Genomic DNA, 15,811 nt, shown 5'->3' on the forward strand with positions numbered 1-15,811 from the left:
AACAGAACATCTGTAGAAAATTTATTGAGGCAAGAACCAAAGAGTATGGCCACAGAATCCTAAAGGAACATAAACACTAGAAGTCAAATTTGCCAAGAATGACGTTCTTAAGACTCTACATGTGACCAACTTCCATACAGCCTGGCCTGGCTGTGAAGGAGCCAATACCTCTCTAGGAAGGATGGATTCAGAGCGCATACTGGAACCTTTTAATCTCACAGGCTCTGACACTCTTGCTATGCTGAAAACACTTCACATGCATGCAATGCTGGGATTTTATAGGAACTGGCTGCTTCCTTTTCTCATCCAACGGGAGTGATTACAAGTCCACACTGCCCCATTAGATCCACAGTGCGTTCAACACTGCGTGCTTCCCCACCCCTTTCTTCCCAATTAAGTTGGTGAAAATGAAACTTTAGTATTTTACAGGACAGGGTAAAGGTGTCTCATCTAGGTGATGTCTATATTATAAAAATAAAATAAAAAATATAAATATGTAACAAAACCCAGAGCGTATGGTTACACAAAATATACAATAGGAGCAGTGCATTCAGGAAGATTGCTCTTTCAAATAGGTTGTTCTGATTTAATCAGGAAGCATTTGCAAACCATCTTGAGATTAGGCTGACATAATCAGATTGCTCTGTCAAATAAAGAGGCAAGAGCATAACATTCTATAACTAGATGCATCAACAGGAATGAAGATTACAACCTTACATCGAGCTGCTTGTTCAGAAATTCACCAAGGCGTTTGGAAACATGCTCTCGTATTATAAACCTTTAATATAAAAATACTTCCACCACATCGCACAGTAACATTTCAAAACCCTACTAAGGTTGACTTTAGTAATGACAGACAGAAATTTCATGAAATGTAAAAGAATATCTTCTGATGTCAGAAAAAACTGTGTGTGATCAATTTGCAGTGGAACTTTTGCGTAAAGTACTCCACACCAGAAAGCAGATATCAAAACAAAACGAAACGAAACACTCTTCTGTTATTCAACCTCAAGTCTGGGGTTGTGAGTGCATGTGCGGATGTGAAGAGACGTGCCAACATCCACGCTGAGATCTGTACATTTCTGGAAATTGCTTTTAAATTACTAAAAGAAAATGAAATCACAGGAGTGTGTAGCAGGACAGTCTCTCTTTTTAATGACAAGACGGAAATAAATGCCCACCGGAAAGTTATACTCAAACTGTCCCAGAAACTATACAATGTAACTTGTGAGATCCAGCAAGTAAGACGTCATGTCAATGATCTGATCAAGGATACCTGCCCTGGTCACTCTGCGGATGCTTCTGTCCACTTGCTCACACTGAGGACCGAGATAGCCCTTCTTACAGAGGCACTTGTTCGGTCTCACACAGACACCTCCATGACGACACGCTGGTTCACACTTGGCTGCAAGAAAGAAAACAACACGGTATACTTAATCTTCACGTCAGAAACCACCATGTCTGTGGCCAAATATTTAATGTAGGAAAAGAAGGTGGGAGACAGTCACAAAATGATCAGAGGAATATGCAAGTGGGGGAAAACTGTTTCCAGACACAAGGTCTTTGAAGGGCAGGGACCAAGCTAAACATCCGGCTGTCAGCATGCTGTGAAGCCGAGATCACGAGCAACTATCTCTGATTTCCAGAACTGACTCTAATACAGTGATGTCAACCCATTCGAGGCGTTCTAGCCCACAGCCAATCCCATTCCTGCAGGGGCGGAGCACACAGGAGAGAGGCCTGCCCTGAGAAAGGGGCCCTTGGCCAGAGCAGGTCCAGTGTGAGGCTCAAATAAGATCAGCTCTGGAGTGGAATTGCATAAACTATCCGGCATCTTGTCTCCCTGGGGTCCCACCTCCTATGCTTTTAGGTGGTGCACTAAACACATTGCTCAGTGCCTGAAAGCCCATCCTGGGCCGAGGGCAAGAGACTGGCGGATGACGTTCTGAGCAGGACGCCTTTGCAGCCTTTTTACGGCGAGTAAATTCATTATTGAATTGTTTTTACTGCTACCAAATATGAAAAGAATGTAAAGATATACTGCTGAAATGACACGGAGACATAGAATTTGGACACAAAATGTCACACCACAGACACAATCAAATCCTTTGAATACATTTTTTTGTACTTTAAGGAATCAGAACCGCTTTTGTTTTTTTCAGATAACAAAACTCATGGTTCTGGAACTGACCCATGGGAAAGACAGTATGAGAAAAAAGTGAAAAGCACTTTCTCCTTCAAATTTCTGGAAGATGTATGAACCGTCTGGGTGTATAAATAAAATTTTTCATTTAAAACATCCAGATTAATTTCACAAAGTGCTTTTTTATATGAAAAATATTTAATCAGGAGAAAATTTTAATTGAGACAATTTTATTGAAACTAGCTAACTACAGAGCATTTCTGAGTGTGATTCATATCTGTTAAGACATTGTAGAGCACATCAGAACTTAAAACAGTGTGCCCACCCTTAGTTTGAGCATGTTGTCCCATGAAGACGTTCAAAAGTAGTTTTTAACCAACATTTGTTTGAGGGGACATAGAAATTAGGCAACGTGCAAAGAACCCAACGAAGTGTCTCTGTGAGACAAACTAGAGGTAGGAAGAATTTATGTTGCCAAACACCAAGAGAAGCAGAGGGATAATGGCTGTAAGACGCATATTACATCTGTACATTGATTAGTTTTGGGCCCAACTGACCAAAAGGGAGATGAAATTGGCCAATAGAGTGTATGTATTTATTCTAAATAACTAGAGATTCTGCTGCGTATCGTTCAGTATCGCTCACCTATGATGGCAGAGCTAGTCAGGTGTGAGCCATGTCACTAAATGGCAGAAGCAGTTTAAGTGTAAAACATGTGCTGTCTATGACTGTTAAGTATGACTATGTCTGTAAGGCAAAATGCAAGCTAGACAAGTCATGGTTGTAATACATTTTGAAACAAATACATTTAAAAAATAAAAAGCAGTATTTATGAGTCAAGAACAATATTAAATATTAATTTGGAGTTTGAGGTTTCACTGGCAAGGCATACTTCAATGTGTGAAATAGTAGAAATGAAAACCATTTCTCACGAATGCATGCATACTCGTTGTTGAATTTCTATTATAAACACAATCTTGAACTCCTGAGGTTTCTAAATTTACCCAGTTTTCCAAACTTCACACCAATTAGAATTTAACATGGCACAAAACTGAGGGCATCCCACATGAAGGGTTGGAATGACCTCAGCAAACCGTCTTCACTGCCTCTGAGAAGCTGCACGCCTTCATCATGGCTCACAAGGGACGGAGCAACAGAGAAAGGTCTCATAATACGTGTCTAGGTCTTTGCTTTCCCCTTTGATTTAGTAACACCCATGGAAAAGCCCTGCTCCTAGTGTGCCACAGCGAAATGCAAGCAGTGAAGCCAGAGAGAGCATTTATGGGGTGTCTGGAAAATGCTAGCACTTGGCCAGGGGCTTGGCAAACACTAAGTCTTTGGCTGGTGTGAATACTCCAAATACAGGGCTGTGGTGTACTGTTTTTTTTTTTTTTTTTTTTTTTTAAATAAAGGATCCAGTCATTCAAAGATCTTTTATGCGTATGATTAACTTAGATATGTGAACAGCCACCATTAAGATAGGAAAGAATCCATTTACAACTCCAGAAAGGGACATTTGCATAGTGCTAGCCACTTGCACCCTAGATGATTTTACAGACAGGTGCTGCTAATTTCTTGAGCACCCACAGGCTATTCTCCGTTTTCTGGGCGGTAAGACAGATACTAACCGATTCTGCAGAAATCTCCCTCCCAGCCAGAACTGCAGCAACACTTGCCGGTGGGGGTGCAGTAGCCATTCCGACAGAGCCGGGAACAATCCGAGGTCAGGGTCTGAGCAGGTTGAACGGTGACTCTGCATTCCTCGGGCATTAAAGGTCTGCATCCCAAAACAAGAGTAGACACTGGACATCAGTCAGAAGACTGGCATGGGACAAACTTCAGCGGTTTAACAGCTTACCAAGAATGCCGGTTACTTTCAAAAGAGATCTTTAAGTGACACCTTACAACTTCAGAACGGAAAAATACACAGTGATGTGAGGTAGCCTAAGAAACCTTATTAGCATCAAAATTCTTCATAAAAATTATCATTATGATAGTATAGTAATATTGCTCTTGTGTTTGGTAGCTAGAACATCTAGAAACTACAATTTTAAATGTTTCAAAATGTTATTTTATGTTATATGTGTGTGCCTATGTGCGTGTGTGGATGTGTGAGAGGGGTGTGCACATTCATGCCATGACTCATTTGTGTGGGCCAGAGATCAGCCCTGTGGAGTCAGTTCCTTCCTCTCAGCTTTACACGGGTTCTGAGGATGGAACTTAGGCCATTAGGCTTGCTCATCCTCACACTGTAATCTTAAAAATAGAAGGGCACACACATTTTCAAGCTTTCTTCCACTACAGATCCATAAAAACTTTTGGGGATCAACCCTGAAAGCATCTCTTGTTTTGGGGCTCACTGTAATATCACAGGGCTGGTGACATCATAGTGAACACATGATGCCTGACAAACATGAGAAGGAATCTCTTCTGCCCTGATCCCTTCTTTCTCTCTCTGTCTCTCTTTAATGGTTATCTTCCAATACATTACAGCTTGTTTTACATTTGACATAGTAATTTTCCACTTTATCCTAATATGTATATGCAGGTAAATATTTATGCTACTAAATAAAATTTCAACTGTACCTATAGAATAGAGATTTTATGAATTATATAAAATTATATTATTTTATCACTGTATAATAATTTAATTCACTCCTGTTATGAAGAAGAAAATGCTAATAACAGCAAGCACAGAAACCTCATTTGCAATGTGAAACTTCATGCATTTTGTGTTAATTACTCAATAGCTGCTGCATTTGTAGGAAAAATTAAGACATCAGAGGTTCTTATGATTTGTCTGCTTTTCTGATGGTGTCATTTAAGCAACATCAAGCTGGCACCATGAGTCCAAATTTAGACTTCAGGAGAAAAGCTTGCAGTTTCCTGTCTCCCCTGGTCTCGGTGTTGCCACACTGTGAGGACTTTACAGTAAAGTCTGTAAACAGAGTTTGTTAGTCTGTCATGTGCTCCTGAAGTCAAACCTAAATTATAGGACCTTACTAAATAAGCAAAGAATTAAGCTTTTGAGAGTCCTCAACCTGCTCCTCCTCTTCTTTTTTATTTTTCAACACATGGTTTCTATGTGTAACCCTGGCTATCCTGGAACTCACTCTGTAGATCAGGCTGGACTCAAACTCAAAGATTTACCTGGCTCTGCCTCCTGAGTGCTGGGATTAAAGGTGTGTGCCATTTGCTGGTGAGAGGCTGTTTTCTTAAGGCTGGCTTTTCTACAATGTCCCCAAATCACGTGTTACAATCTCACGTATTAAAGAGGTATAGGAACTTCTGTATCTCTCTTCATCATTAAAAGTCTTACTTTATTCTAAAAATGCTGTGTTTTGCAAGTAATGTTGTAGTTCTGAAGACTTATATCTTAAACCTAATCAACTTTTCATTTAAAATTGGATAGAGTCAATCTTTGTGAGAGATCCTCCTAAGGCATTCCATGGCCTAAGTCCACTTCCACTCAGACAGCATCAACTATATTTTTCACATGTCCTTCAAGGGAGTCTTGCTGAGCAGCACACACACACACACACACACACACACACACACACACACACACACACACAGTCACTATGAACATTAAGCTGTCCTCAAAGGCACAAAAACATGCATGTCTTCCATTTCCTTGTTCTTGGATTAAGGATGTGTACTACATCTCGTCAAATTGATATACTTTTATCTCATAGACATAAAACCAAAAAATGTTGTATTTTACTGCCTAACAATTCTTACTTATGGTATAGTTAAATTTATTTATAAGAGATGTGTTTTATGTTAACTGCAATACTAGAAAGTACATCAAAGGCTAAAATGTGAGGCCAGTATGTCCTAAGGTCAGAGGATTCTTTCCTCATCCAGAGAAGAAGTAAAGTCAATGTATTTAAATTAACTTTTCTAGGAATATGTTTAATAAAGCATGTTTGACAAAGATGTTTGGTGAAGCAAAGTGTTTTTCTGTACTTGATGATTACTATGGAGAGCCAATGATTTACTGGCCGATTGCATTGAAACGGACCGTCTTAGCACATAAATACTACCTACCTATAACTAGTGACAGCTAAGCAAAAATCGAGAGTACATATTCATTGTAGGTTAACTAATCTTAATACATATTTTCATTGTGCTAGAAATTGTGTTTATTGTATAATCTAATTAGAATCATTTGAATAGTTCTGTTCTTTTAAGCAATTATTTATTTAAAGCCTCTGGATTCTGAGCTCTATTGAATGGAGTCAGAAGCAACTTTCAAAATAGAAAACATAGCCAAAAGGGTGTTTCAGTTTGCAGTGAAGAATAAATGGAGTTTATGTGTTGACAGCTATCCCCACAGTCCTTAAGCTTAATTTGAATCAGAGAAACATATTTCCTCATCTCCTCACATGACAAATAATGGAATACTGAGGGACTATCACAGAAATTGCCTAATACTTTTTAATATATAAAGTATTGTTTTCAGAACGTTAAGATGTTTTCTTTGAAACCCACTTCAGCTGGCTTTGAGTAGTGGCGTAAGAGTTTGGACACTTTGCAATGAAGAGGGACAGTGAGGAGCATGAGTTATTTTATACCACACATTGTCTGTGTTGACTTCCTGTGGCTACAAAAGGCCAGCAGGGGCTCTCTTGGGGTAGTGAGAATCTGGGTGGTTTTAATTTAATGCATTTAATTTAGTGAATGAACAAATAAATTAATAGACGAGACATCTCCTGTCGGCTTGTGTTGAAACACTGTGGTGAATTCTGTCCTTCTGAATGAGCGGTGTTGACATTTATCTATTTTGGATTTCACCAGGAAAAAAAAAAAAGCTCATTTCTAATTCTTCTGAGGTACATACATTTCAAATTTACTTTATTGTAAATCAAGAGATGCAGATCGTAATGACTACTTATTTATGAACTTCTGACTTGTTGGAGGTTTTAGCAGCTGGGATTGTCCTGTGGCTTCCTTTAGTCACCTTGGGGCTCATGGAAGAGTGTGTCCTCACTATCACCATATTTAGAACCTGTTCCTCCTCCCTTGTTTTCCCATTCTCACACGTTTAGAGAAACCATTTGTTTAAACCTTTGTTGCTTGGTCTCGTCTCAGATGAAGAGCAACGAGATGGATGAGGGACAGAGTCAGATTCAATGATTGAAAGAGTGTTCACCTAACCAGGAGCAACCATGTGGTCATTGATTAGTGTGTTCTTAAACTTCCAAGTACAAAAAGCACTGAAACCTTGTAATTGGGAGGAGTTTGTCTTCAGCAGCGAAGGCTGTGACATCCATATTTTTCTATGCCACAGGAGCTGATCCTATGGTTTCATGAAGTCCTTGATTGTCTGATACCCTGTAGTCAACTTTTGCCACTCACTGTTTTTAAAGGCAGTCTTCGCTTCTATTTCTGCAGAGTTGGGGGAGAGGTGTCTTATGATGGTAGATTTGGCTACTGCCCATTTGTGCAAGTCAAGGCAGAGAAATGATCCCTGGGTACTTAGCACTCTGAAATCTCATACAAATCCTATCTCCCCAAGGTCTACCAGATAACTGTCTTTTGTCTGGTTATTCTGTGTAACATTTTTCTTGTACATGGTACTCATGAGGATCAAATTGAAAATTGCCAGGGATTGACAGCAATGTTGTGTGACTATTTATAGACACTTTGTAGCAAACATTTAAGCTGAATTTGACACCTAATCAATCCAGTTGAGGTGAGAGGAGCATGAACATATTCCAGGTTGAACAGAAAGACTTTCTTCCTGTGCGTCCAGGAAACAGCCATCTTATTGGGATGTGGTGTTGTGTGGAAAGGAAGAGACCTTTTCAAAAGTGCCCTCCTCTTTGAAGCATAACAAGGTACTGATGCTTATTGAGGCACTGAAAGTGTTTCACTTTCCTGCCGGTAATTCCTAAGTAACTGATGTGTGTGCTCTAAGGGAGGAGTCTACTTCCACTCAAGAATGACGATAATTTTGTACAGTTCATCTTGTTCACTATAACATCACACGTTTTTATTTGCACGGTGTATCCTAAAGCTCTAATTTAGGATAGACAGTGTCAATTAATTATTAATGTGATAATGGTCCAGTCACCACCCCAAACCACAAATATCTAAGATAGTGTGTGAATCTCTCACACACACCAAAATTTATTGACTTAAATTGATCTCTTTATTTTCATGGGAAAATCAGCAGGTAAAAATGATAAGATCTCTTAATCTAGGCAAAGCAGTTAAAGCTGAATATTATTGTCATTCAATTTAAATAGAAAGGCAAGCCTATGAAAATACCTCAAATATTTGATACTCTTGCAGCCTCTTGACTCTAGAAATTGATCAACTATAATTATTAGTGCTGGATGTGAAAAAAGTTAATTCAAAGTTTCATATGCTTGAAAAAAATATTTATCTCCAAGGCAATTTTTATTGATTAGTGCTTCAGCCCAACCAGATTTTCCCTGACTTCATCACCTTGTAATTTAAATAGTGCAGGAGGCCTAAGTGACAGCACAGGCTTATTAGAGGACTGGGGGCTGGGAAATAGTCTGGCAATTCTTGAACAAGCACAACTCTAGCTGGAAGCACTATTGCTGCCCTCGGGGAGACTAGAAACACACATCAACACGTGTTGGAAGTGAGACTCTGAAACTCAGGAGGAAGGTGGGAAACCCAGACTCAATTTTCAGTTGACCCTTAAGATGACATCTAGTGCTATAATAAAAGTAAAATTTTAATAAAAATAAAATACAATGAAAGTGTAAGACCTTCTGGATGAGTACCACTATCAGATTTAAGCACTGAGCAAAGGGAGTTGGTGGGTGAAGGGAAAACATATGACTTTACAAAAAACCAGTAAAAATCTTGGACTCTTAATAAATAAACCCAATTCTGAAGAAAAATGTTGTTTATATATATTTGTAAATAAATGGCATTTGTAGGTGAAAATTCAATAAAAATTTCAGGGCAGCCCATAGGGTTATCGTAGGGGCTAATGGTCCAGCACTGAAAACTAGAAAATTAGGAAGGCTGCAGTTGAATAAAACGGACAATTTCTTTGAATGATGCAGTTATATGTCACATTTATAGGAAATATAAAATATTTTTAAAGATTTAAAACATTTGGTATGTAGGCTAATGTTAAGTAGCTCGACTTAATCATTGAACGTTCACATAATCATCAAAAAATGTGTTATCCCTACAGTTCTATCTGCTTTTTGGTTATAGTGGTCTAAAAATGTTAATGGAAAATTCCAGAAATGAACCAGTAATGCTTTAAAATACATCGTTATAGTATATTGTTATAGCTTTACTATTGATTGTTGCTGTGAATGCCTAATTTACAAGTTTTGCTTTATCATGGGCATGTATCGGGGAAAACCATATACAGGGTTGGATCCACAGTTGCAGACACCCAGTGGAGTTCTTGGAGCAAATTCCCGAAGAGGAAAGCTTGGGGGAGAATGAGCTGTGCACTGTAGACATTTACAATTCGTGTTTGTCAATTAATTCTATCTTAACAGATCTAGGGAAGCACTTTAGATTCCTGGCAGTGGGCTACAGAACCAGAAGTTTTAAGAAGGAAAGAAAGAGTTAGGCTAGCATTTTAAAATAAATTTGACATCGTTTTGAATAAAGGCATGATTATTTTCAAAAATAGAACACAAGAAGTATTTAAGATAACTTGGTCACATTAGTTTTTCATAGATTTTTGTGAGACTTTGTTTTGAAGTAGATAAAGGTTCTGTGTCATGCTGCAGGTCTTACATTGGTCTGTCTTAGTATGCCTGGAAATAAATAAATAAACATGAATGCAAATCTTGCTAGAATGAGAGGATAGTTATATCAAAGACATTACAATAACTATGTACTCACAATCAGCTTCATTACAAGTTTTAACCTTGATTTTATTTTATTTTAAAAATAAAACATCTAAAATTTCAAATAATCTGTAGTAACTAAGGAAGATATATTAGCTAAAAAGGCCTTTTTCTTTTAACTACACATGAAATGAAGTTTATCAGCAATGAAAACAAAGGCTAGGAGATATGTGCACACACATTTTTGGTTATTGGATATACATAATAAAAATAATAGCAAAAATGCTTCCCCATTTTTTAGAGGTAAATTGACCACGCCGGGTGGATTTTTATAGGGCATATACTTGTCCATGACCCCTAGTATTAAGAAATTCTGCTCTGTTGGAGAGCTAGTCCCTTGTGGAGCCTGTATCCCTGTTAATAGCTACAAGGTCAATGGAGCTGCTAAACAGTTTGTATTACTGTCAGGGTGGCCATGAAAACACCACCTGCTGCAAGAGGACTTGGCAGCTGGGTCAACAGGCACTGTGGGAATTTATCAACTTAGGGGGGCCACTTGCATAAAACTTTGACTGATGAATTGGGACTCCACTGGCTTACTGGATGAAAGTTACTCTCTTATGTGTAAGTTTCTTCAGAATGACAGAGATGCCTGTGGGCTCCATACACAAAAAAACTTACACACCCTTATGAGGGATTTCTTTTTTTTCTAAAATCAACATCTTAGCATCCTGCACAATGAGGAGTAGGATGAAGTGATTTAAGGAAAAAAATCAAATCAAAGCAAGGGCAGTAAGTGGCACCCCAGGGGAATTGGGAGGCTGCTTTTGGTCACAGAGGAGTTTGGAGACACAGCGTTTCTGAAGCTTGGCATTTGCATTGTTAATTTATAGACCTCTGGAAGGAAGACCCAGGGCTTGGTTGGAGGGGGGTAAGGAAGGTGCTGAAATACCGGAAGATTGGGTTCAGAGAAAGCAAAGGGAGGCCTGAGGAATAGCTTTGCTTTCTACATTCCTGGACAATTAACCCTGGGAACATCTCCTGGTCAGAACAAAGGTATTTAGGTATAAGTTCACCTGAAACAAAATTAGAGTCTTGTGCTCTGTAGAAATGAAGCTTGGAAGTCACATAACTGTGTCAGAACTTTAAATTTCCACCAGTGCCAGGGAGCATTCGATCCTTATCCTTTTAAATTTATTTACTAATTAATATTAATTAATTAACCAGTGTATTTGAGCATGCCAGGGGTTCATGCCACAGCCCATATTTGGAAATGAACAACTTTGTGGACTGGGCTCTCTCTCTCTCTCTCTCTCTCTCTCTCTCTCTCTCTCTCTCTCTCTCTCTCTCTCTCTCTCTCTCAAGTGGAACTTGAACTCAGGAATCAGGCTTGTGTTTCATGTGCCTTTGCCTGCTAAGCCAGTTCACACACACCCCTTAAACATTTGATTAATTCTGAAAAGAGTTAGCAAAGAGCAAGCACGTAGGAAATGACTTGACTGTCTGAATGTAGCTGGTAAGAGCTTTGTCAAGCTACATGGACACCTGCATCCTAATTTCTGAAGAGAAGCTGAAAGGCTGAGAAAGTGCCTGAAAATAATTATGGAATTCAAAGAATGTGGCCCAACAAGTCCAGAGATTAGAATACACTTTAATTATATTATTCAACTCAGTTCAGAGTTCCATGTAGTCAAGAATCAAGAGGCAAGAAGCCTCTAAGTTTCTGATGAACCAAGGGACACAGCACACTAATAATATGTGTGCTGTTTAGTTTCAAGGAAGATAAGACTCAGCATCATTGGGTAAAATGAAAGTCATTGCCCAAATCATATGCCCAGTACGTCTATGTCTGTGCCCTGGAACCTTGCAAGGGCTGACCACAGGGTGCACTGGGGACCCTACATTGACTGACATTTTTTATTCTGATGTGAGAGGCAACTTTCCCAACTCTTGATGATGTCCTTGAAGTGTGTTTAGTGTTTTGGCATAAGACACATATTCTGGGGGGGCTGGAGAGATGGCTCAGCAGTTAAGAGCACTGACTGCTCTTCCAGAGGTCCTGAGTTCAAATCCCAGCAACCACATGGTGGCGCACAATCATCTGTAATGAGATCTGATGCCCTCTTCTGGTGTGTCTGAGGACAGCTACAGTGTACTTACATATAATAAATAAATCTTTTTTTTTTTTTTTTAAGAAAAGACAGATTCATTCATGATCTGTCTCATATTTCATTTTTAACTTTTCATTGTGGATGATGAGCAGGGGGAGAGGGGAAAGGGAAGAAGAAAGGGTCGTGACAGCGAGAGAGCAACATATAAATGTGTGTAGCTATAAGGGGGAACAAGAAACCCCCTTATTCTATGCACCCAGTTGAAAGTTGACTAATTAAAATTTAATGACCTTTACTTCTTCTAAAAGGCTCTCCTCTGAGGGAGCTGTTCCACTGTAAATAATTTAAGACTTATGTAAATGATTCTGTGGTTCACAGCTTTAAACCAAACTGTCCTTACAGATCTCAGCGGCAACAGTGTAACCTCATGTGTTTTTGTTAAATTTGGTTAAGAGTTACTACATTTTATTTCTATGTTAATTTAGTGTGTGTGTGTGTGTGTGTGTGTGTGTGTAGAAAAATGTAAAATAAATAATATGGTATATACATTACTTCTATGATACCTTATATAGAAAAATATCAAATCACAATTTAGTAGTATTCTCTTCCAGGGTCATAGATCAATTGACATATGAAAGCAATTTTGAAAATATTCTAACAAATTTAGGGGATTATTTAATCAAAAGACAATGAACTTAACTATTCAATTTGAGTTAGACTTGAAATAACAAGAAATACCCATATATGCATGCATATGAATTTTTAAATTTGATGATTTTTTTCCTGAGATCTAGAAAAATACTTCTGCTCTGCCTGACCTCTTGAGCATGCCTATGCTAGTGATTAACTTGTGTGCCTCAAATAAGTCTGCCTTTTCAGAGGTGTCACTCATATAGAACACCAGCTTCTCTTGGGAAAAACATTGCAGAAATAATCACCGGCATTCACATCAAAACAGCAAAAGGCTCCCAACAAATGTTTATGAAAACATTAGCTTTCTTACACTCAATTTAATTTAGAACACGCCGATGCCTCTGTAGAAGGATGGGACTTTGGGATTCTATTACTCCCCCCACCTCTGCAAAGCAAACACAGATCTTAACCCTGGCCCCACACATGACATGAATCACCAAAAACAGGCCCCGTAATGAGAAGCCAGGCCTTCAGTATGTCACTCTGAGACCACCCTACTAGAGGAGGGCCTAAGATCACAAAGCCAAGGTCACTCATGTCCACCCTGATAATTAGATTCTAATAATAGATGGAAGGTGTAAAACTCACCTCTACTCACTAACAGACTAAACAATCCAGATCAGGAGAGATTTGAAGGGGAGGGGATTCATTACCTTACTATGGGGAAGCTTCAAAAGCTGATCAGTCTTGACAACATAATGACAGAACAGTGACCATTTTGAAACTAATTGCTGCAGGTCTGGGTGAAACCCCCTGGGCCCTCTCTGCAGGTCATTAAAATGCTGGGTTCTGAGCTCACATTAGTTTGGCTTGTGTCTGGGTACTTGTTTCTGCACTGTCCTGAGTGTCTCACAGTCTTGAATCTCTTCACTTTTCTCAGAGAACACTGATTTCACACCACAGAAGAGAAGCCTCTGTACACACAACTACCTGCAACTACATGTATAACAGCAAGTGTGTCTTTTACTGTGAAGTGAGGGCATGTTCTCAGTGAGCAAGGAACAGTGACCACCTCTCATTGAGTTTCCTCTCTGGGCTAGTGGCTGACACCAACGTGCATTTTTCTCAGGAAAATATTTTTTTGGTATAGAAAAGGCAGTCTGTCTGGTTTCTAATCCATGGCTTTCTCAGGAAAACACACAACTAACAACTTATGAATAGTATTTTAAGAATGAAACAACGTCGGGCTGCAGAGATGGCTCAGTGGTTAAGAGCACTGTCTGCTTTCCAGAGGATCTGGGTTCAGTTTCCAACACATACATGGATGGAAGCTCAAACTGTCTGTGACTCTGAGATCTGACACTCTTACAGACATATACATGCAGGCGCATAAAATAAAAACAAATACTATTTTAAAAAAAAGAATTGAATAATGTCAATGTCTTTGGCTAACCTTTTCTACCATTAGGATTGGTTCTTTTTAGAGAAACTTCAAAGATGTTTGAAATGGTGTTGGCGGGTAACAAGTCCTAGTTAACTCATCGCTTACTAGTTGTATCTTTAAAACGGTTAGGTCTGGTTTGAACAACATCCATGTAGCGGTGTATAATTTTAGCAACTTCTGATAGTTCAGCTCTCATATCGGAAAAAGGATTTAGAATGACAGCAGAACTGTGTGTGGATACAGTGAGATGGGCAGATGGGGAGGAAACAGCAGCAGAAAAATGCATGCATACATCATGCACACCCACATGCAATAAGCATGTATCTGTGTATGCATGCTCACATGTGTGTAGTATGTGTGTAGTATGTATATGTATGTAGTATGCATGTCTATGTAGTATGTGTGTGTATGTAGTAGTATGTACTTTATTTAATGAGGTCATTTGCTGCACTGGGAGCTCACCCAGGATTGTCTAGCCAGGAATCCTGCCCTGAGACCCCTGCCTGCCTCCCAGCATGCCCACTCCTCATTTATGTGTGTTCTGGGGAATCTGAAATCTTTCCCTCCTGCTTCCAAGGCAATATTTTATTTACTAAGCCATCAAAATGTATGCTTTAAAGAACAAAACCCTGAAAATCCTCCTTTTGCCGAACCAAATAACAAAATAGGCCTCTACTTTTCAGTCGCTTGATTAGAGCAGTCTTCCTGGTGCTAGGGGCTGCCAGACAGGGCTGGAGTGTGGCTTAGATGTTCACTGTTAAAATAACTTAGCTTACTTGGCTAGCGAAAATTACACGAAGGAAGCCCTATATGCTAGAAAATTCCTCATTTTCTCAAAATTAAAGGCTTTATTGCTTTTCTAATACAAGATCTGAAGCCATAGCCTGCCATGCTAGGCTCCTTTTCTGACTTTTAACTGGGAATATTGAGTCCTCGAGTATAAGCCAGCTCTGAGAGGAGAAGAATGATGTGAATGAACTTTTGGGTCTTCCTGGGAAAGGCTGGACGTTCAGCCCCGCCCACTGCAAACTGTGTCTCTTCTATATCACCGTTGAGTGTTCTAAAGCAACTGAAGAATGAATGCTGAGCTGAGCAGACTCAGGTGGACAAAGACATTTTACCTTTTTGGGTCTATGATCTTGTAGAGTTTTCCATTGTGAGTTTGGGTCATACTCTTACTGCTTGATAGAATGTAAACCTCTCCTGTTGAAAGAGAAACAATCAGAGCGAATTCAGAGCATGACATCATAGCTAAGCAGCTACCATGGCTCTCCATTCATCCTCGGGAAGACCTGATGCCTACAGGTTACAGCAACACCTCAGTGGACCCAGGAGCCACCTCTTCCCCATGCCTAGCCTGTTCCTATTCAAGACGATATTGCTTCTCACCTGGACCATAGCATAAAGCTTCCTCCCTGGGATCCTCATCTCTGATTCTGGTCTGTGTGGTGTGTAGTTTAACCCTAGTGATTTGTTACAAGGTTGAAATGATATAAGTTACCTCCTGTGATCTTCCTACTTTCTCATGAAGCTGCCTGGATAAATGCCCCTTTGCCCATTCTTCCTTTTCCTTCTCTCCATTCCCTTACCCTCTGCCTCTTTTTTGTTCTTCCCTTTCCTCTCCTATCTTCTTTCTTTCCCTTCTTTTCCTTCCTAGTGACACCCAGAAAGCAAACCC

General features: G+C 39.4%; 1 protein-coding gene across 1 annotated transcript in view; it reads right to left on the minus strand.

The window, feature by feature from the left end:
• Window positions 1-1,211: 1,211 nt before the first annotated feature.
• Window positions 1,212-15,811, minus strand: part of HHIP (hedgehog interacting protein) — a gene marked incomplete at both ends in the record, with an annotated part of 83,564 nt that continues 68,964 nt past the window's right edge. The window contains 3 exons of the mRNA XM_080937444.1: window positions 1,212-1,405; window positions 3,772-3,920; window positions 15,255-15,336. Coding sequence (XP_080793570.1) covers window positions 1,212-1,405; window positions 3,772-3,920; window positions 15,255-15,336 — 425 coding nt within the window. The remainder of the gene's footprint in view (window positions 1,406-3,771; window positions 3,921-15,254; window positions 15,337-15,811) is intronic.

The sequence above is a fragment of the Micromys minutus genome (assembly GCF_963924665.1).
Source record: "Micromys minutus genome assembly, chromosome: 24".
Classification (NCBI taxonomy): Eukaryota; Metazoa; Chordata; class Mammalia; order Rodentia; family Muridae; genus Micromys; species Micromys minutus.